The sequence below is a fragment of the Aptenodytes patagonicus genome, chromosome 3 (genome assembly GCF_965638725.1).
Source record: "Aptenodytes patagonicus chromosome 3, bAptPat1.pri.cur, whole genome shotgun sequence".
In the NCBI taxonomy this organism is placed as follows: Eukaryota; Metazoa; Chordata; class Aves; order Sphenisciformes; family Spheniscidae; genus Aptenodytes; species Aptenodytes patagonicus.
Genome location: NC_134951.1, coordinates 63,426,883 through 63,449,665, shown reverse-complemented (window position 1 = coordinate 63,449,665; position 22,783 = coordinate 63,426,883). Strand labels below are relative to the sequence as shown.

The 22,783-nt window shown below is 41.9% G+C and overlaps 1 protein-coding gene across 7 annotated transcripts in view; it reads left to right on the top strand.

Moving 5' to 3' along the window:
• Positions 1-7,614: 7,614 nt before the first annotated feature.
• PTPRK (protein tyrosine phosphatase receptor type K) overlaps positions 7,615-22,783 on the top strand; it is a 418,972-nt gene continuing 403,803 nt past the window's right edge. For all 7 annotated transcript variants that reach the window (XM_076333573.1, XM_076333568.1, XM_076333572.1 and 4 more), the window contains exon 1: positions 7,615-7,744. In XM_076333573.1, the coding sequence (XP_076189688.1) occupies positions 7,633-7,744 (112 nt within the window). In that variant the 5' untranslated portion in view covers positions 7,615-7,632. The remainder of the gene's footprint in view (positions 7,745-22,783) is intronic.

Sequence of the window (22,783 nt, the reverse complement as noted above, 5' to 3'; positions counted from 1 at the left end):
TAGAGAAAGAAGAAATAGTCCAGGTATTACACAACTTAAACTGGATATAAGAAACGCAAGTTTTAAATTTAGAACTAAAAAAAGGGAAAAAAAGAAGAATAGAATAACTTTACACATGGCTCCAACATCCTGACATAAGTAATTCAGAGTGAGTCACTTGCAATCCAGCAAAGACAAAGTATGGTAATTCAACTGCCGATAAACTCTTTGGGCAGAAGTTAACCTACTTTGGATAAGATATATACACACGTATTATTGGAGTAGGTAGCCTTTTCCATTTTAGTAGCTTATTTTAAAAACTGGGAATTGAAGAGAATACTTCAGCCCTGAAATGAAGGAACATAAAAGTGGAAACTTAGGGCTTTATGGTAGATATCTGAAAGTCACACTGAAATCTTTTGAGTTAAAGTACACAGAACTGAGGCAGTAATATTCTAAGAGCAACCAGAAAATAGCTGTCGGACCCCAGAGACAAAGTGTTTATGAGTTTGTAAGATTTATCTGATGAGACTTTCCACTTTGGAAGAGAAGTTTAGTAGCAGCTTATGAAAGACTGTTCTAATAGAGAAAGCTGTTGTGGAATGACATGAGCAATCACTATACCAGACGTCAGTTATGACTTGTGAGCCTGCTGAATATGTATTAATGTGGCTTGATTAATTTCCCTCAAGGATGAAATCTGCCTAAAACTATAGACAAGATGGCACCCATGAATTTTTAGCAATTGTTTCTGCAAAAGTATCTTCAGAGCATTAACAATTCTTCAGTTTTATGAGAGATGAAGAAATAATTCAGTATCTATTCCTCCTTCTTTGAGAGGTCATATATCCCTACCCCAGCCAACAAATTCACATGGTAGGCTGAAGAAGAGAGGGCTATATTTTGTCTAGCATCTTTCCCTGCCCTGTTGCAGGTAATGCTGGAAAACCTCTGCCAGATATGACCTTTTGTTTTCAGGTGGGCTGTCACTGATCAGCAGCATAGACACAGGTATGAAGTGCACATACCTGGGCCCCAGTTTTGCTTTCAGTTGCTAGCTAGTGGGATTGCAAAAATAAATGTGAGTATAGTGCTGGACTTGAAATGTCTTTAATCATATTCTTGTTCCCTTGAGTACGGACTGATTGATTGCAGATTCCAATTTTCATTCCTGGCTATCATTAAAATTTGTGAAGGTAAGGTTGAATCACACACTGGGCTTCTTGAGCCTCTTTCTTATTCAAATCATAGCCATCTCTTGGTTAACAGCGAGAACCTGAATATATTCCTTTTTAATGGATAAATATGCCGGAGGAATGGGTAATGTTTTTTATATTGTCACTTACTCGTGCTTGTTTATGCTCAGGGTTGTTTTCTTTAGATCATTTTATATTCAGGCAGACTCCTCAGCTACCCTCATATGCCTCAATTTCCAATTAACAAGAAGAGGTGGAAACATGTAAGAATTTGGATCTCATAAAAGCTTTGAATACACCACTGTAACACCAACAATTATTACAGGGAGAGTAATTGCTCTCCTCCAAGCCAAGCCTAGTTTTCTTTAATTTCAGTAACAGGTTTTGCAGTAATCTATACAGGACATTTATGCCTGGATAAGCCAAAGTCACTACCAATCCCAGCAGACCTGGTAAACGCTACAGAGCTCTACGTTACTTAAAAGTAATTTTTGATTTATAAGCTTTATTCATTTCACGTCAAGGTTTTCTCAAATAGGTCTTCTTTCAGATAAGAGTTCAGCAACGTCTGGTATTGAGGATCTAATGGTAATCTCAAAAACTCTACTTCCATTAAGGGAGGGAAGATTGAATTCTCAATTTATTGTACTTCTAAATAATTAATTTGCCTCCAAGGCTCCTTAATAAACTGATCACTGGATGTAGCACAACTGGACATAACAGCACTGTGAAAGGTCTTGAGGCTATGGACAACTTGCATGTCATTACTCTCCCTAGATGAATCACACCATTCAAATGAAGTTGTCGAGTTTTTTGTTGGTAATGAGGCCAGGGTCTGACATTTACAAATGCATTTCTGATGTCTGTTTTGTATGAGATGTCTCCTCTGTGACCTCCAAATCACTTAAACCTTGTAAAAAAAGAAGCCTAGGAAAGAGACATTTTAGTGTTTCCAGGCCTATCACTTGACAATGTTCACAAACTGCGTGCTCTTTAAAGGTTCTCAAGAGGAAATTACCCAGCTCTGCATTTCTTTTTAGGTAGAAAATATCACCATGTTGCTTGTGCCAATCACAACATGCTAAGACTGGGTAAAAGTGTGATGAAAAGTGCAACGTGATGTTGGATCACATTGATTTTACCTTCAGTTTATTTCTTTCATCCATTAACTTTTTACAAACATTCTACTCGCTGAATTTTAAATGTGCATATTTACCCAATTAAGCCATAAATATATGCAGGTTTACCTAATAAGGGAACAGAAGCAATAGTGTGTGATTTATCCTACTGATCACAGCCAACTATTAAGCCCAAAAAGCCGCTGCTAAAGTAATCTCTCTAGATGGCCCATCTATATATTATCCTTTTACATTCTTTTTTCTATCAGCTTCTAGTTTTCACTGCATCAGATTAACACCTGCAAGACCTCATCCAACTCAACCGTTCTCTACTGTTGGATCTCTTTGTCTGCTGTACTTCAGTGGCAACACAGGCCCTAAGGCCATCTGTCCATTCTTCTCCCAATTTCTCATGAATCTTTGAAGGGCACATTGAGTGCCCTTTCGGAGCTGTTCCAAAACCTGAACGAGCACCTTCAACTGAGTTCAAGCTCAGCTTTAGTGTTGCGGACTTTAAAGCTCTACATGCTTTCAAACCATTGCAAGCAGCAGGTACGGGTACAATAATCTAAAAAGAATTGGCTAATCAGTACAGAAATGCAATGTACCTCTGCAAGTCCTCAGAAACTTCTTAAGTCTTGTTGGTATCTTCCCCAAAGGCAGAAAATTATGTTTCCTCCTATGTTTCTAATGAGGAATACGAGCATGAAGCTGTGACGAATGGCATGGGGGTAGAAGATGACTAGTAAAAGGCTTCTAGGTAACGTGGAAAGATGTATTTGCTTAAACCCATACATACAGAAAATGTGTTGCAAGAACTTGTTTAAAACTAAACAGTTCTGAGGAGTTTAATGCATTCATAATCACTGATGGCTATACTGTGCTTCACCTACTAGCTGCCTCCCAAAGACCAGCTCTCGATGTCCCTTGCTTTAGCCAAATAGTGTCTTACAGAACAAGACTCTATTAAAACAGAAACTTTTACAGAACAGTTTCTTTGATGTTTAGACAAACTCAGAGACCAGTTGCTTTCTGGGCTGGACCCTGACATAAGGAATGCACAGTACAATGTAATTTTGAAGGGAGGGAATTCAGTAAAACAATTTATTTCAGAACAAGGCCATGCCTCACTCCTTCTTGAAGGCTATTCCCATGCTATATTTCAGTTGTCAACTATTTTGTCTGCTCAAAGAAAAAATAAGACGGGATTTGGTCAATAATAGGGAATGTGCTCTTTTTTAAAAATCACAGGCTATTTTATCAAAACTGCAGAAATGACAAGCAGACCAAAGTAATATCCCGTCTCTGGGTAAAGAATGGAAAGTTCTAGCCTGAAAGGTGGACATTGCTGAGAATGGTGGTCAAGTGATAACAGGAGGCTCAGGATGGGAAACGCCACACAACTCTCTGTAATCACACAAACGTGTCACTAGCTCTGATGACAGGGGGGCTGGAGAACGTGAGCAAGAGCTGCAGAGGTGCCCCTGGGGACCGACAGTCACAGGGCAGTTCCCCTGTTGCATACCCTGTTCCCACCATGTACCACAAGTAGCTGGGTTAACGTGGGGTGCTCCTATTTGGAAGCTATTATCCTAGTCCACCTGTGCACACATGATACACAGCAGTGAATCCCCATCCTTTTTAGACCCTCTACCTGCCCCACATTTGCCTCCGAAAAGCAGCTGTATGAGGGGAGGCTGTTCAAAGGCATCAGTAAGACCCTCAGCATTGTCGCCTCTCCAGTCCACGTGCTCATGGTTTGTTATGACAAGAGCATTGGCTGCTGGTTCTCTGTGGAATTAGCACGCTCTAAATCCTCTGTGAGCACTAGGCAGTAAAATAATACATTTAATTGAAATTTGCAGTACATTTTACTGAGGTTTTTTTTCAGAATTCAAAATACAATGAAGACCCTGCTGTGGGCATTATTGGATAACACCAAGAAAGCCTGAGTCAATACAATTCTCAATTTTCTCTAGGATCTCTGACCTTGAAAAGCCAGATCTTCAAGGCCTTGGGTCTTGCTAAGGCTCATCAAATAAGCAAGCAGATTTTCACAAAGGAAGCAAAAGAGCAGAGGGGTGAAAAGTTGGGTGGGAGCAGCAGGATAATGAGAATCCTTGACTATCTGATCTTTTGGCTAGAAAAATTTCATTTAAATCTCTCAAAATCCCCTCGCGCTCTAGGAGAATGGTTAAAAGTTCCTGAAAAAAAAGAGGCAAGAGGGAAATATTTTTGCTGGTTAGGAATATGTATTTTACTATAACATAACTATATTTTACATACTATTCAAACACCATGGGAAAATACCATGTTGGATATGAATTCTATCATGTAGCATTGGAATATTGCTAATTTAAGATATTTTACTGTGAGATGATATATTATGCTAGACATCTGTCAGTCATTATGAACAAAATTAAATGATTGCCTGTGTTAAAAAATGTTATGATGGGCTTAGCAACACCCAAAAGTATAATGGGAAAATTTTAACAGGGAATGCAAAGAGGGTAGAGGCATCTAGTAGAGTTTGAGAACCAAACTTTCTTGAATTTGACAGAGAGGTATTTGACACTTTATTTAGAGGTTGTAATTATCAGGATAAAGATAAGTTCCTTAAGTTCCAAATACCCCTCGGGCTGGAGGGAAAGATGTTACTGTGGGGTCTCTCCATCTTTCTGCTCTTATATTTGGCTTACATTTAGCATACAAGTTGTTAGCTCAGACAGTTTTTAAAAGATGTGCAAGAGGTAATATAAATATGCTTTGCTCTTAATTGAAAATGCAAAAGACTGTAAAACATTTAGAGCTCTAAAAATGTAAAAGCTGGGACAAAAATAAATCCATTCATGTCATATAACATAAAAATGATCTCAAACCTGACGTGTAAGTTTAAGTATTTGTCAGGATGCCAAGTACAGTAGAAGGACACATAGAGCGAACTACACATAGTAGTTCCATAGATATATACCCAGAGGAAAAGTGGGGTCACGTGCGCATCTCACCCATACCTCTCAAGCTCGAACTCTCCAGTCAAGGAAAGAATAGCAATCAAAATCCTCTTTGTTGCTTTTTAATAGGAAAGTGAGTAATGGGAAAGGATGAAATCCCAGGAGACTCCCACTGGAAGATACGGAAGCTATCTGGATAAAGCACAGGTGACTGTGTGTCAGTGGGACCCACCACCTCACAGCAGTGAAATGGAGCAGCGACCTGGTGCTGCACATCCACCATCACCTAACAACCTATATCACAGTCTGGACGTGGCGATCTGCAGTGCTGGTCACCAGAGATACCTGCGAGGCTGCCACGGTGGTTAAGGGGAAGCAGGCATTAGCCCTCCTCTCCCCTGCCCTCCCACACCATTCACAGGTTATCTGTCTGGCTTGAAGTCATTTTTATGGTGTTGGCTCTATAGCACCCAGCGTAAAGGACGGCATCAGATACCTGTGTACTCCCCCACCTCTATACCAAGATGAATTGGTACGTCTTTTTCATTAAAAATTTCCATGTAACAACAGAAATTGTGACATAGCCTAATGCATCAGAAGCCGGGCCGGCACACTACTTTCCTTCTCCTTGCTCAGAAGAATTTTCTGTTTACTTGGACCCAGTACGTGGCCCATCCTTCCTGAAACACCGGGTGTCGTGAGATCCGCCTCACCTGGCTCCCATCCTTCTTGAAGTTCAAACAAAGAGCCAGTGTTCACTGAAGCACATCAGTTTATAGTTCACAGTAAGCATGCCAGTTGGTTTTCAGCCACTCCACCCAAATGAAGTACAGGGGTTTCTGGGTGTAGAGCTTTTTCTAGTGTTGGGTTGGGTTTTTTTTGGGTGTGAAGTACATGTTAGTTTGTATAACAAAGCAAGCTGTTGTGTTTCATCTTTTTTTGGCTGTGAAAACGTGAGGGTTTGCGGGGTTTAGAGGCAAAACCTATCAATTGCCACACATTGCCTGGAAAGGATTTTGAATCACAGCAAACCTCTGATGAACCTGGATTGAATTTCGAGTTTGCAGTAAAGCCTGTGAGTTTCCAGTGGTTTCAGGTTCTATTGTCATCATTATACAACATCTCTAATTACAAGTTGCCATGCAAAAAGGAAAAACTAATAAAAAACAGGTTAAAACATTTGGAGGAAATTATGCTTACTCAAACAGAAATTCCAGCACTGGTGCCTTTATCCTTTATTCCAAATGCTTTTTAGGGTCCTAAGCTCTGGAAGCGTACAGACCTCCAGTGCTTTCAGAGACAGAGGCCTTTATTATATGGCATACCTGGAGTCTGGATCTGGCGAAGATCCTGCTTCACAACCCGGGGTGTCAGAGTCGCGTAGCTGCATACAGACCTGTCTGAAAGGTCGGTTATTTATTACATGTGGAAATGATAGCATTAATGGCAATACCGTTTATTACAATTTCAATTCCGATCAATGAGACTTCACTGGCATTAGGAGCCAGACAAGCGTTGCCAAAGAGAGGGGAGCAAAGAAAAAACACAAACCCTGGCTCGAAGATACAGCCAGGCTGCTTGATGCACGATGATAACGCAACGCTCGCCACCCGATCTATAACGCGTTTCTAAAAGCAGGAACAGCCAGCAAATCACACCCGGGGCGGCTGGACTTTTCCCCTGCAAACAGCGCCCGCGACCCGCCGCCCCCCGGCCGTGCTCCCTGCCCCGACCTCCCCACCCCGCCAGCTCAGCCGGCGCCTTCTCCCTTTCGCCCCTCTTCGCCTCCCCCTTCTCCTCCGGAGGCGGCAGGTTCCTCCTGGGCGGGGGGTTGCGAGCGCGGGTCTCGCAGAGCCGCCGGTAGCGGCTCCCGGGCCGTGCTGTGCCGAGCCGAGAAGAGCCGCGCCGCGCTGAGCCAGGCTGTGCCGTGCCGGAAGGAGCGGAGAAAAGCCGAGCCGAGCCGAGCCGTGCCGGGGAAAGCCGTGCCGCGCCGTGCCGAGACGGTGCTGGCCCCCGCGCCTGCAGCAGGAGGCGCTGCCGGGCGCCGCTCCGCCCGCGCCGGGCTGCGGGCCGGAGTCCCACATTCCCCCTGCCAAGTGCCGGGGAGCGGGGGTTGGACGTGCGCGCTCGGCTCCTCCCTCCCTCCCCGCTCGCCCAGCAGCAAAGTAACTCCGGAGTACGAGGGGAGCTGGTGCCGCCGCCGCCGCTGCGCTCGTCGCGCCGCAGACGGCTGCCCCAGCGGGCGGCCCCGGGGCCAGCGGGCGCCCCTCGGCGCGGGGGGTCTCCTGGCGAGGCGCCGGGGCGGGAGGGGCGGGCGAGGCGAGCTCCGCCCGCCGCCGCGGGCCGGGGCAGCCCCGGCCTCTTTCGGAAACTTCTCCGCAAGTAGGCATGGGCAGGGGGGCCGGCGCCGCCGCCTCGCTGCCGCTGCTGGCGGCGCTCGCCTTGCTGGCCGGCTGCTCGCCCGCCCTGCTCGGGGCGGCCCGGGCCCAGCTCTCCGCAGGTGAGTTGTCGCTCGGCGCCCAGGTGAGGGCGGGCGGCGCAGCGGGGTCGCGCCGCGCCCGGGGTGCCCGCCGGGGAAGGGGAGAGGGTCGCTGGGGGTCGCGGGTGGCACCGCGCCGGGACCCGGCTCCCGCCCCCGAGGAGCGGCGGTGGGGCTGCAGAGGGGCTGCCCCCACCCCCCGCCGCCGCCGCCGCTTTGTGGGACGCGGTGCGGCGGGGAGGGCGACCCACGCGTGTCCGCATGCTGCCGGCGCGGGGCTCGCAGGGGCGGACAGGGCGTGGGCTTTGGGCGCTGCACAAACTCCCCTTCCTGCCCTCCTCCTTCCCCCCCCCGCCCCGGCCAGCCTCCCAGGTGGTGTCGGTGCTGGCGGCGGGGCCGGAGCTGCTGCCGCCCCTTCCCCTGCTCAAAACTTTTCCCGGCGTTTTCCTGCCCGGCGCGGGGGGCGCAGCCCTCGGGGCGCCCCGACCGCTTCCCCGCCCGAGAGGGGCGCGGCGCCGAGCTCCCCTCGCCCCGAAGCGTGGGGCGGGGAGGCACGGCCCCGGCTGCCGCCGGCTACCGGAATCCCTCCCCCCCCCAAAAAAAAAAAAGAGTGGTGGGTGAGAAAGGGGAGGGAAGGCAGCATATGGGGACGGCGTCTGTTTTGTTTGAAAGCCGCGAATTTCTCGCCCCTTCCTCCCCCCCGCCCCACGCCACGGGGTTTTGCGGAATAAAAGCCCGCGGGGCCGGGCGGTGGGAGCTGCGGGCGGTGCAGCGGTGAGTTGGCCCCGGGGGAGCCTCGGGGCAGAGCCCGCGGCGGGGCTGGGGCGGGCGGTCGCTCCGGGAGGGGAGGGGAGGGCGAGGCAGGGCAGGGAGGGGGGCAGCACCTCCTGTGCTGTGCCGGGGCGATATGGGGCACAGCGAGCAGTGGGGGCTCGTGTGCCGGACCCTGAGCCCCCCCTCCGCTGTAGTGTATGAAGCGTCCTTCGTTTGCTTAGGGGGAAGCTGTAGCTTGAACGTGTTCTTATTTGCCGTGTGAAGTATTGCGCGAAGGATTAGCTGAAGTAGACTTCAGGCTTTTCTTCTTTTTTTTATTTATTTAAATAGTACTTGCAATTGCACCGGGTGCATCAGTTGGACAAGCATTTGAAGCCTTTATCCTAGGATGCTGATTTTAAAACTGCCGTTAATAAAAGTATCTATGCTCATGAGACTTGGAAGCACGGTTTTCATAAGGACTGATGTGTAGTTAGGAGGCTTTTTTTTTTTCCCCCCTTCCCTGATCCTCCTATAAATTAATTTTTAATTGAGACATTTGAGATGTGTCGTCAATTAAGAAATGTGCTGAAGCTGTAAGAGAAATTGTGCTGGTCTGGACAGATTACATCCCTCCGATGTGGCTGACTTTGGTGTGTGTAGTTTAATGTCTTGTAAGATTACGTAAGCATCTACAAGCCTTTTACCAGGGGAAGGGAAGTGTACCATATATGCAGCTGGTATGTTGTAGGAATAGCTAAAATAAATTATGCCCAAGCATAACATCTCTTCATTCAAAACCATACTGAAATCAGACCAGTGATTTTTGCTTTACTGTAACTCGTCAGGCTAATGTTAATATCGAAGGTAACTCTTACATAAAGATTTTTTTATGAGCTTGTTCACTGGCGTAAGAAGAGTAGGAAGTTCTGATAACTTACACGGTCCGTGGTGTTTTATGCTGAAAACACGGCATGCAGCTCTTTTTGGAACTGCAGTTGGTACTGTGGGGTATGTGTTAGGTAAGCAGAGAATAATGTTCAAGATCCTTCTGACCAGAGTAGGTGAAGCTTGTCAAGGAGTTGAACAATTGTATCTAGGAAATAAGAGGATGGGGTTTTTTTTTTGTATAGCATGTCAGCAGCTAGAGACTTTAGTTTCTATTGCCAAGCATCAAAAATACTGATATGTTGCACCAGTCAGAGGTTTATTAATTTCAAATTTACTCAGACTTTCTTGAAGGTTTGGAGAAGTAGACTTGTTAGTAGCTGGTGCTTTCAGCATACTCAGTTTAAGGTATGGTGCTCCAACTCGTATTAAATACATTCAATATCCACATGTAGAGCTATGCCCTACTGAACACTTACTTACAGTTAATCTTGGTTTGAAGGCTCTGAATTTAATGACTACCACAAACTTTTTGGTTTTGTTCCTTATTCTAAACCAGCCCCTGAAGTGTGTGTGTTTGTTTTTTGTGTGTCTGTCGATGAGACATCTTCATCCTGGTGTTAGTGGATGCAGGACACAAAGGTTGGTGTTCGTATGACTGTTCCTGTGAGGGCCTCTCTGTAGCCTACAATGAGGTGTTTCTGTATTTGGTGCACACAGGAGCATCTGTTTTCTTCATAGTCATTTCTGTTTAACAGGAGTACTGTTTTTCAAGCATCTTCCTTTGACTGCCTTCCTCCCTCGTCACCTTAATATCATGGCCTGTACTTTTCCATGTTAAACTGAATCTAACTCATTTTCAGCTTCCTCTATATTAGTATTCTTGTTGTCTGATTTGTAAGAATTTAAAACTGTTAGTTTTTCTTTGCCATTAATGAAGCTATTAACTCAGTCTGGACCTTTCACAAATCTCTCTCTCGTTGTAATTTGATTTTTATTTCCTTTTTATGATGCTTTGTGCTACTCCTGAGAGCGAACCTCGGCCAGATCCAGAATTCTTCATAAAAATTTTGATATGTTTATTAAGAGTCTAATCAAATTACAGAGGATGAATTTCTTGAAAGTTGGCCTTCTTCGGGAGCACGTGTGCGACGGTTGTTATCTGTTCTTCCTCATAACATATTCCATGAAAGCAAATGAGAAGGCAAGAGGAGGAGCCAGCAGCAAGTTAGGAAAAGGAACAAGATACGTCTTGTAATTTGTTGCTGCCTTAAAAATTGTGCTTGTATATCGTCTCCACCCCCTTCGCTTGCAGTTGGAACACTGTATATTTTGTCTTTCCCCACAGATCTCAAAAGAAAAAAAAAACCCAAGCGGCTTCTTTCTGCCCCCCCAACCCAGCCATAATCCCCAGTGTAATGTTTTCTGGTCTCTGTAGATTGTTTCTTTACACCGCTGCTTTCCATGACCCTTCAACTTGGGTGCGTGCCTGTCAGAATCTAGGCCAAAATGTTTTGGCAGCGTGTTCTCTGTGGAAGTCTAGCTATTCCTTATATAGCACCTGCTTTCATCTGCAACTCCTACAGTTCGATAAAGAACGAGTTCAGCTTGTTTTCACAACTTCATCACTTGAAACTTATATTCTTTGAATACTATTTTTAGCAATTTGCATCTTTTCAAATTTTGGAAAAAAAGAAAAGAAAAAGAAATATATCATTTTTTTTTTTTTAAGAACACTGCTGGCTTGTCAGCTAGCTGATGGAAATATGCATTGCACTGCCTCTGATGGTGTCTGTGCAAGTGTGTGGATTTTCAATAGTAGATGAAAGATACAAGGATAAACATTCTAGAAATGCATCAGCTTACCCAAAGTTATTTAAATGTGGTATTTCAGACCATAGGGATAGTTAAGCATAAAAAGGAGGACTGTATGTTTTACAAGTCCTTTATTAGAGTAGTTATTCCTCAGACTTTCTCATGCAAAGTAGTTACGGTGTCACAAATGAACCGGCAAGAGTAAATATTTCTGGATTAATCTTTTTTTTCCCCCCCCCGATAAAATAGTTATAGTCTATCTTTGGGAGAGACTCTAACTCAGAAATTTGATATTATAAAGTAGAAGATATTATTTGTTTTATAAGAATTTTGTAATTAAATATACGAAAATCATAATAAGCTTATCTAAATTTTTTTATTTGTAAACATGTAGTAGAAGAAATTAAGGGTTTTTTGAAAATGTTTTAAAATAATTTTAAGTAATCAAACTCAAATTAGCCCTTTGCTGTCAGAACAGCAAAAGTTGCTTCAGTCGTATTTTATCCTTGAATGTGCTAGTTTGCTTGTGATATACAAGAGACACTTGTGCAGGTAGGCGTGTACGTCTAAGAGACTTCTCAGTAGGTTTTTTTTTTCCACCAAGCTGTTAAAATGTATTGACAAATTATATGGAAGATGAGTGGAATTAAAAGTGAAGTTATTTTCTTGCTTTCACCCCCTCCTTCCCAAATGTTTTCCTTTCCTTTATACATTCAGCTCCTTCCATGGCACTGTCGGTTCAGAGATCACTTGTCTATCTGTATTTTCAGATGCAGTATTACAGTTATAAAATGTATATAAATTTTCAAAGTGGAACTTAACTGGTTCAGGTGGGATTGAAAGCACCCAGAACAGTGACCCTGGAAGACTTGTTTAGTCCCTTTTGTATGAGAAATTGCGGTACTGCTTGATCAGTTTGGTAGCAATGTAAGCAGTGCATCTTAAACCAGGTAGATGTCTTGCCCTTACTTAAGATAATTAAAAATAAAAATGGAAAAAAAAAGGGGGGGGGGGGGCGGGGGGAGTAAGAAATCTGCACAGGATCGGTGCAGAGGTCCACCTAGCCCAGTATCCAGTCTCGGATGGTGGGCACTCAGGAGGGAGAGTGATTTTTGGCAAGGTGAGTGACTTTCTCTGAGTGCTGTCTGTCCACAGGGAAAATGTCTTGGTATTTAATGTCATAAGTGGATTCTGGTAACCGTGATTGTGCCTAATAACATCTTCAGCCTGTATTGCTTTTAGCGTTCGCCTCGCTTTGTGACAAGGAATCTATATGTTGTGTGGAAAAAGCTATGGTCCTTTGTTTTTTGAAATTGCTAGTTGTATTTAATATCTCCTAGCTCTTGTATTAAAAGAGATGGTTAGTAATTGCTCCTAATTCACCTTCATGCCACGCAGGATTTTTCTACCCTCTCTCAACTATTCCTTTTCTAGCTGGAAAAGTCCAATTGTGGCCACTTGCTATAGAGGTATTTCCTATCCATATACATTCCGTATCTTTTTTCATCCGTTATCAGCCTTCTCTCTCTTTCCAGTTTTACTACATTGTTGGAACTATCCAAAAGACAGCTACCTGATGGATTTATATAATGCTTAATAATGATTTCTGTTCTGTTCCCTATCCATAGTGTGGTCATTCCTGGCATTTGCTTTGCTTTTTTGATCATTTGTCCCGCTCTTGGTTGTGAGCTGATACTTTTATAGAACTATCTATTTCATTACTGAAGAGGTGAGATCTTGCGGTTAAATGACAGTCTGTGGGGTGGCTGTGTCAGTGGAAAGGGGGGAGTCTTTAACCAGCCTTTTTTTTTTTGAGGGGGAGAACTTTTAAGCAAGGCTCTTGGAGGACCTGTGACCTCGTGTTGGATGTCTGGGAGAGTTAACCCGTTTAATGCTTACCACTGTGGTTTGTCTCCTCTTTCTGAAATGCTGTTGATACAAGTGAGTTAAAAAGAGTTTATCCTCTTATGTGTAAAGGTTGGCAATATCTGGATTAACATGTGGAGATCTGCAACAGTGCTGTATAGTTGCTTCTTGCTCTGGAGTCTTTATGATGTCTTCATATGACCTCTTTAGCTGGAAGACCTTTAGGTCATCTTACCTCTCAGGAATTGGATATGTCACTGAGCGTCCGCTTTGCTTTACTTTAGCTTCTGTTTTGGTGAAATCCCTACTCTTCCTTTTGCAACACAGATCCTGTTGAATGCGTAATAGGAAGCTTCCAAAACTATTACTTTAGTCCTGATAACTGAGTGAGTCAGGACACACCTTGTGTTTTCATGTGCTGATGGGATCCCATCTGTCATAGTTTATTATTGTCATGGAAAGATGCCTTTGTAGTGCTGCTCCCAAAAGTGTGCACTCAGATTTGGAGCTTTGGTTACAATCTGCCAATGCCATTAAGCTAATTTAAGTTACTGCTGCTGCAGACGGGGGGCATTTCCATCACTTGAACGGCTCTCAGGTCTTTGCCTGTGCTAGATCTGGCCACCACGTGGCCTGTGGGCGAGTTGGTTTAGCTTTACGTGAATCTTCTTGGAGGAGAGATGGGGCTTGGGATTAGTTTCCTTTTGATTGGTGAGTTTAGCTGACTTGGAGATGTGTGGCCACATAGATTTGATGTATGGGAGGATGAGGGCTGATGGTGGGATGGCTCGATTTGACAACAAGCTGTAATCACAGCACAGCTCATGTAAGGAGAACCTGCGCTGTTTTGAGTCACGTTGGCTCTATACTCTGCTCATTGTGCGGTGCTTTGTTCACCCGAGGAAGTGCAAAGAGGAGGCAGGAGGGCACGGAGAGGGGTGGGAAGAGAGGCCCGGTGCTCCCTCTGGGGCTGGAGGGGTTAGACTGGGTGAAGGTGGTTGAGGCTGCGTTCTGGCTGGCTGCACGCAAACTGATGACACAGTGGTAGTGTCTCTTTTCCTGACATGCATCTTTGAGTAAACTGGGCTTAAATATGTTCTTTCATGATAACAGATAGCTCAGGCATTTATTATATAAATGTATAAGCAAGAAGTGACCTATTAATGGCACTTAGTAGAGAGCAAGTGTGATTGCAAGCAGGACTTGGGTGACACCTAGATACCAAGCTAGAATTAGAGGATGTTGTGACACCCAGTTTGGGGTGCAGCAGGAACCGGTTTAAAGCTGGGTTCTGCGGTTTCACCTTTTTCCCCATGTGATCTGTCCTTCCCATCCTGTGGGGTGTTTAAATAGGATTGCCCATGAGACGTGGATGTGGGTAGAAGAGGAAAAATGGCCATGGTTTCTAAAGGCCAGGGTGAGCCAGTTGAAGAGTGGTAAATGACATCGGTGAGAATTTTGTAGCATCTGGCTGAGCATAAGGTCCTGCTGTACCTAATTTTGTAGGTCAGAAAGGCCATTATGTCGTGCTTCTTCCTGGTAAGCCTTGACTTTAAACTACGTAGTTTAAAACTATGCAAGCTACCCAGTTTGAAGTCACCCACAGTGCATCATGCTTACCATGTAGTTTAAAGTCACTTACAGTCTACTCTTACTAGGAAGCTATATATTAAAGTTATGTTTGCATTTCTACAAGTTTTATAAATATTAGAAGCTAATAAAAACATACCGACGTCTTTCCTAAACAAGAAGTTATTAGTATTTGTGTCAACTCAAAGCTGTGTTTAAACAAAGAAACAAATAAGCGAAAAAGCCACATGCAGCCCTAGCCCCCAAAACACTGAATATGACAAAAGAATAGCTGTTTGTTGTAGGGTTTTTTTATAAGTGCATGCACACATACCCTCAAACTTGCAAAGCTGATGTTGGTGGCATGTGAAAGTATTTTAAATCTGTTTTTTCCTTCTGAATGTTGAGCTGCTCAATAACCATTAAAATTGTGGAAATAAGCTTACAATTATCTATTATAAAGAATATTTACACATTTAAGGAGCTCCTTTTAGTTGATTTAGTATCTGATACATTTCTCTGTAAATAAGGTCCATTTGTCTGTTCACAGGTAAAAGCTAAGTATTGATCAGTGAATTTGAAACAACAGAAATTTTTAGGTTTGCTTTTTGTTACTGAAACTTAATTTCCATAAAAGTTGGTATTTTTATTAACAAATCTCTACATGTGTTTCAGTTAGGAACCATTTATTTGTTGATCTAACCAAATCTATTTTGTGATTGCTCTCACGGCCAAATCTTTGCCTTCACAGCCTTTGCACTGTGTTATTTTAAACAGTCTAAAAATACTCAACAGGATCTAATATATTACCTAATATGAAAACAATGAACTAATGGCACAGTGCCGCAATATGTTTTATTTGAAGGACTGCAGATGAAAAGTTCTGTGAAATTGTTAATCAAGATGATTTCTGTTGTTGATGGATAAAATGGTTGTAGAATTGACGCTGCTGAATTGAGCATCAACAAGGGGAATGTGTCCTTAAAGCACTGGGTGGATGGTCAGGAATTTAAGTCAATGTATTTGCTGAAACAGCTTTAATGTGTAACTGTATTCTGGGGTAAGAACATAGCATATAGCAGCAAGACCCGCTGTAGAGTGGGAACATGACGTATAAATGATACACTAGTCTGTGGTTAACAACAGAGGCTCCTTATAGAGGAGGGAGAAGTGCTGGCCACTGACAAAAGGAAGGAGGGCCTCCCAAAAATCACAGCGAATGTTACAGCAATGGGACAACCTTGTGCTGATAACTTTGAATCATTTTCTCAAGCAGAATAAGCTATAATGGCAAACTTATTTTCATGTGGGTTTAAAACTGGGACTGCATTAAGATTTTTTGCTGGCATAGCTATGTTTGTTAATAGGTTTGTGTGGGTTTTTTACCTAACATTACTCAATAGTAGGCATGCATGCAAACAAACAAACAAATAACTTCAGGTGTGGATTAGGTCTAAAATAGATTCTCTGGTCTAATAGTCCAGGAAAAAAACCCCAGTATTTTCCATAAGCATGAATTAACTTTAACATGTAAAAACTTGTTTTAAGCCAGAAGGTACTGTGCATGGGCTTGTCAGGCATTTGTTCTCTTTAAGAAGGTCATATGTATACGGCATTGGCTGATATTTACGGTAATGCACTGAGTATATGCCTCAGTAAAAGATTTGAGAGACTCAATTTCTTGAGGATTGGTGCTGTGAAAAGATTAAATTCTTTGCTCAGTACTATGGGTAATATGAGGTTATTTTTGTTAGCCAATGTGTGAAAGATTGGACCCTTCAGTTTGCCAGAATGTCATTTCCTTCTGCTACCATTTACTAAAAACGTGATTATATATATTAATTGAGTAGCAAAAGAAGCCATTTCTCAACTACCATGTCATAAACTTAATTCTGCTGACTTACAAGACACTGTTGTATACTTTAAAACCAAGTTCTGCTGCAATTAAATTATGGTATGTTCATTCTAATTATTACACACTGGTTACTCAATTTATTCTGAGGTGGAGTTGTATGCTTTCTTTTGTGTGTAAACACTTGTTCTGTAACAGTAAAAATGACTGATGAATATTAACCAGAAGAGAAAAATGTTATGAAGAACAATTGTGGCTGTAGTTCAAATGAAATCAAAACAGCTCAGAATGAAAATTTGAGTGGATAGCTGACTTCTTGAAATATTGTTCTTTTTCGTTATTTCCAAGTACAGCTCGTGCTTATTTGTGAATCCTATAGTGTGATTTAGGATACCTGTTGCTTTTTAAATGATTTAAGAATTTAAGTAATAAGGAAAAAATGTATTGAAATGCTGAAATTTTAGGCTGCTACAGTGAAAAATTAAAATTACAAGACCTGGAGGAGAGTTGCCCCATAGCTATTAATTAGAAAAATGCTCTGATTTGATATTTTATCACTTCATTATATCTGTATCATCTCTGTGTGGTATTAGGCTGTAGTAAGATCAAAATGGGGAGTATCGGTTGTCTTGGTTCTCCTAGTGTTATCCTGTTTGCCTGTTCTTTGTAAATGTGAAAGCACTTATCAGCCATGAGAGCACTGAAGAAATTTGGCCGAGTTCATGACTTCATACAGCAGAGATAAGTTCTCAGTGCTGACTGCCATCACAGTACTTAAAATGCTTTAAAGGGACAGTTTGTTAAAACCTACTAATCCAAAATACTGAGGCAGTTTTATATTTTGTTCAACTTCTGATTCCTTTGAAGAAATGCTTTTTTTGTATTTGTAGAAGACATTTCTTTAGGTATCTCTCAAATTAGTATGCTGAAATCTGAGTATTGTATATGTTTTAAGTAGACAATACACCAAAACATCGGTGTATTAACTTTTCAGTGCTTTTCATCGTATGTTTTACAGAGGAGATAATGGTGTTGGTTTAAAAATAATATTAAATAAATAAAAAAAAAACCAAAACCAAACTCAGAACCACCTAACCATCCCAAAATTCCTTCCCTCGTCCCTGAAAAAAGTGGATTGTCATATTCCCACTAGTCTTCTTATCCCCCCCCCCTTTTTTTTTTATTTCCTTGGCTCTCCTTGGTTGTTTTGTTTTTTTTTTTTTCTGGAAGGGTTTTATGGCAGTGTTACGGGGTTTCGTGCCATAACTGACGGGAGGAAAGGTATGAGATTCCTTACTCAAAAGTGGTTAAGGAGTGTAAATAGCATTAGACTTTTCAGGAAATTTGCATATGCTCCTTTGCTTAACTACTTCGCTGTATCTGTCTTTGTTCACACGACAGCGTTGTGTGGTGCATTCAGCGTTCAGTTTTTCAGGCTAGAAAGTTTCCAGTGAAAGAGGCTTTCCTCTTTTTTGCAACAGAGATGTAATAAAATGGTCTGTTCAGTCTTTTCATCATTCAATTTAGAAAAGCCAAACAAATACTCTTTTTGCAGTTAGTTTTTACTAGTAATCCATCCTGACCCAACTTGTGAAAATACTAGAGATTGCAAACTAATTCCACAGGCTTGCCAGCTCTTCAGCATATGAATACTTTGTGTGTGTGGTCTTGTTTAGTGCAAAAGGTCTATTTATATTAAGTTCCTTGCATTTGTAAATCTCTTCGGGGTTGGCTTTCCTTCTCCTTGCTACCTTTTCTTTCAGACAGTATGACAAAGTATTAACTACCCCCACCCCCAAGAAAACCCTCCGTCTCCTTGCTGCATGCATACATACATACGTAAAGCTGTAATGTATGTTCCTATGTAAGTGTAAAATCAGGACAGACTATTTCCAGGTGAAAGCAAAACCTTTAGTGTGTAATGATTTGGATTTCTGAATCAGTTGAAACAAAGCTTGGTAATGAAAGGGAGTATAATTTCCGTGGTAAACACAGACTAAATAGGTGGGTGTAATGTCAGAGGATTGTAAAGGTGATTTCTCTGAGGTGGCTGAAACCTGGCAGTGGGAAGTTGTCAGTCAAATTACTTTTTTTTTTTTTTAAATATTTTTAAAACAATTCTTTTAGTAGTTACTGAGTTTGGATGCTGTTAATAGCCAAGCTGTTTAGCTTTTTTCTTTTGATAAAGTTAGCTTAATGCTTTGATTCATCTTGCATAAGTAGGAAGGTGTTGCATTCTTAGGTGGTGTGTTATTCTCAGTACTCTTTTTTTTTTTTTTTTTTTTTTTTTTTTTTTCCTTTTTTCCCCCTTTCCTTTGAAATCCCTGTATACTGATTTGGTTAAATGCTACAGAGTAGGTTAACAGCTCCTTCTGAGTCATGTTTAAGGCACGAAGTGTTTCCAGGTCTGCAGTCCTTTCCAGGGATGAGCAAGTTCCTTGCCGTTTGTGTATCCTGTGTCTGCACAGCAGCAGTTAACTACCAGGCTCAGTTTATAGGTTGTTTTAAACACGTTGAGGTAGATACACTAAACAGCTTTTTTGGGGTGGTGGTTGTTCTCTCTGGCTCACTTTTCCATATTTCTTTGAGTTTATACTCCAAATGTGCAGTTCTTCTGGTGATTTATTGGTGTTTCTGTCCACTGTTGAACAAGCAGTTGCGTTAAGTGACCAGCATTTGGGAAGGGCAAGATTATGCTCTCGTTTAGAGAGACTGCACAGATGTTCTTTATGAGTATTCAGAAGAGGGGAGACTGTACATTACTTTCAATTTGACAGAAGCCATGTATCTGAAAATCTTTGGTCTGAGCTTTATGGGCTACATAATGAGGCTGTGAACTCGAAAGAGTAGCATTTGTGATTAATAATGACATTTGCAGACCGTAGGAATACTGAAATAATCTGTTGGATGGCTTTACATAGTGATAGTATCCAGATGCTAATTATAAACATCTCTCTCTGTTTGCTTAAGCATGGAAATGGGAATGAAAACAAGTATTAGATAGGTTGTGTTTCAGGGAAACACAATTCTTTCAGGGAAAGAATTTTGGCCATCCATCTTTTAAAACACCTATTCTTCACTTGTCACCTGAAAGCAACCTTAAGTAATTTATAGGTCAGTCTTACCCTATGATGTTGAAATTAAGATAATTAGAAAAAAAATCTGTTTAATGGAAGTGAATGCATGATTAGAAAACAAACAAACAACAAACCCCTGCTCTTGGATGTGAAGCGTTTGCACCGTGAGCCTAAACCTAAAAAAAATGTTAGGCAACCAGGAGCTGAAGCAAATGCCAAAGAAAATGCTCAAATTTAATAAGTTGATATATTAGGCAGTTTCTAGAGGACACTGGAACAAGTGAACGAAGTTGGTAAATGTTCGTTTATCTCCCAAATAAAATAACAATTTGATTCACTTTTGAGGTGCACTGCAGTACTGATGTTGATTACCTGATAGATTGTTTAGTAAGGAAAAGCAGCTGCTCTTGTGTGTGTTGGAGGAAAAAATTAGGTCCTGGGATCACAATTTTATAATAAAAACCCCCTTAAACCATAAAGATCCCAAATCCTCTTCTGTGTTCTTCCACGTTACATCAGTTATTGTCTTGCGGTTGAGGATTGAGTCCCGAGATGGTGGCAGCCTTGCAGCTACGCAAACAAAACAAAAAGTTTGAAGAAGGAAGTGTAATATTAAAAGTGGCAGAAGGGTCTGCAAATCCGTTGCAAAAGTCTTGAAGTTGATGAGTTTCTTCAGTAGTGTGCCATCAGTGAGGAGGATGGCTTTATTCTCTATAAGGTGCCAAATGTGGACTGAGAATCAAAAGAAGTTAAGCCCATGCTTGTTGCTGCTCTTCAGCTTTTGGTACTTTAGGAATAATTCCTGTTTTATCATCATCTTGTTACACTGACAATTGTAGGTGTGTTGTCAGTAATAAGTAAAATTCCAAACCACTCCACTCATGCTGTATGTTGACTGTATTGCCAGATGAAACAGGACAGAAAAACAAACCAACGTGCTTGCCTGCGGGATGAATACCTTCTTGCTTAAGACCTCACTTTCCAGGCTCCCGGCCGCAAGTCAGGGAGTTTTGGTAACTTTCCTGATAATTCTCCAGTTTCTTCCTTGCTTCTGCTCAGCCTTTGTTTTATTGGTGTGGGGTTTTTTAACCTCCCAGATCACGGTATCTTTATCTTCCAGTTTACTATATTAAAAAGGCCTTGTCAAGGAGGAATCCAGGTAAAACTGGTTTCTGTTTACTTCCTAATAATTTTCTGAGAAATTCTGCATCTGAGATGGCTGTCTCGTTTGTGACAGTATCCTTCCTGCCCTTCTTTTACATTCTCTCTCACCTGCTTGTTTACTGCATCCCAACTATAGTAATCAAGCATCTGATTAAATTTACATTTCTTTGTGTAAGAATTAAGAAAGAGAAGGCAGTACATGGCCTCAGTATTTAAGCAAAATGGGGCCTTCTTATGTAAAAGATTATTTTGGCTATATTTAGGCCCAGAGAAATTGCTATTTCCTTACACTTTTGAGGTTCAGAACCCAATTTAAAAAAAAAAAAAGAGAAGGATCAGACCTCAGAATTTCTCTCATCTTGGGGGGGAAGGGGAGAAAGTAGAGAAAGTGTAACAACATTAAGAACATTAGAGTTGCACATATTGAAAATTTCTGTCTAAATAAGTTATAATTAAGAGGATTTGCCTTTAGCAGTATATAAGATAAAATACCAATGATTGTATCTTCTGTGTAAATGTTCAATAATTGATGTATAGCTCATAAATGGACCCAGTGGCTGTTTGAGGAATGTGTTTATATGTGGTAAATATATAAATACTTCTAGGTTCCCTGGAGTATTTTTGGTTTCTTTTATATATGATTGATCAGTTTACCTAAGATATAGAGTAGTTTGTTCTCAGACACAGTTAACAGATTCTGGCATGATGAAATGTTAGAATAGCATGAGATGAAGTGCATGGGAAAAGAAGATATTCTTAGTGGGGGACTGTAATCAGTGTTTGAAAACTGGCTAATGGATTGCAGAAGATACTAGCCTAGCAGCCAGCCAGCCATAAGGACCACATATGAAAATGCAAATGCACGGTAAAATTAAATGAAGTCAAAGCTTGGATAAATGTTCTGACGTATAATTCAGTTTGCTTTCCAAAAAGTTTTGAATGGAAGACTTGGAAAATCCACTCACCTGGATAAGCAGGAAGGTTCCTTTTTTTTAATTTAAGCTTTTAACTTGAATGGCTGTGAATAGAAACATTTTCAGAAATATTGTCCAAAGGCAAAATAAGGTTATGTTTGGGTAGGGTTGTCTGCATGCTTAGCTGCACTGCCTTTTTGCTCTTGAACTTTTATGAGCTGCTATGGCGAGAAGTGAGAGGGATCTTGGCAGTTTTGTCAGTGACACTAGTAACTGTCAGGGCGATTCTGTTTTGCCGTGTCTGAGGAAGGCTGTGGCTGTATCTACATTGGAAAGCAATTTGGTGCAATAGATGCTGGTCACTGAACTGAAGCATTATGGAAAGTGAGGCTCTCGGAACCATTGCATGTGGTGTAGCCAGGCAGGGTTACCTCAGAGTAGATGGTCTTTTCCCGTAGGCCAAATGTCTCTGCTGTTTTGCATTCCTAGGGATCTCACGGTACATAGTCTACTAACTCCTAACCAAGCTTCCCTGTGAAGTGTTGGAGCACTTCAGACGTGGAGCTTCTGGTTTGCTCTTCTCTGAATGTGGTGGTGTAGTTCATTCGTGCAAGAACTGCTGAGAAACAAACTAATGCTTGGTAAATGGAGGCAATCAGGGCATTCACTTTTTCCTGCTGTTTTAAACCAAATTCCTAAGACGGGTACAGCTTATTTTAAAAAAATATTAGGTAGGACATTAGAAAGGCTCCCTGCAAAGGAGTATATAAAAATCAGTGGGACAAAAAATTGAAGAGAAACATGCCCTGAAAGAGTAGTGATATTTTTGAAATAATGTCTCTTGCCCTTTTTACAAACATGCATCTCTGTGTTTTGGATTTAACCATTTGGCTAGTACGTTTTTCAAGTGGTGAGCAAATGGGAGATGAAGATGATGATTATATGTTAATCTGATGAGAAGGTGATTATGTTTTCAAGGCTGAGAAGCAAACCTTGCAGGGAAAATTGAAAGCTTGTTTAGATAGTGAAATTAAATACCGTATTCCTACAATGCTCTATATTCAGTGGGAAGAGCAAAGATACAGTCCCAAAATGTTTGAGGCGAGATATCATGCAGGCTAAAGATCTCTGGTTCTGTTTTCCTCCTCTGAGATTCTGTTGC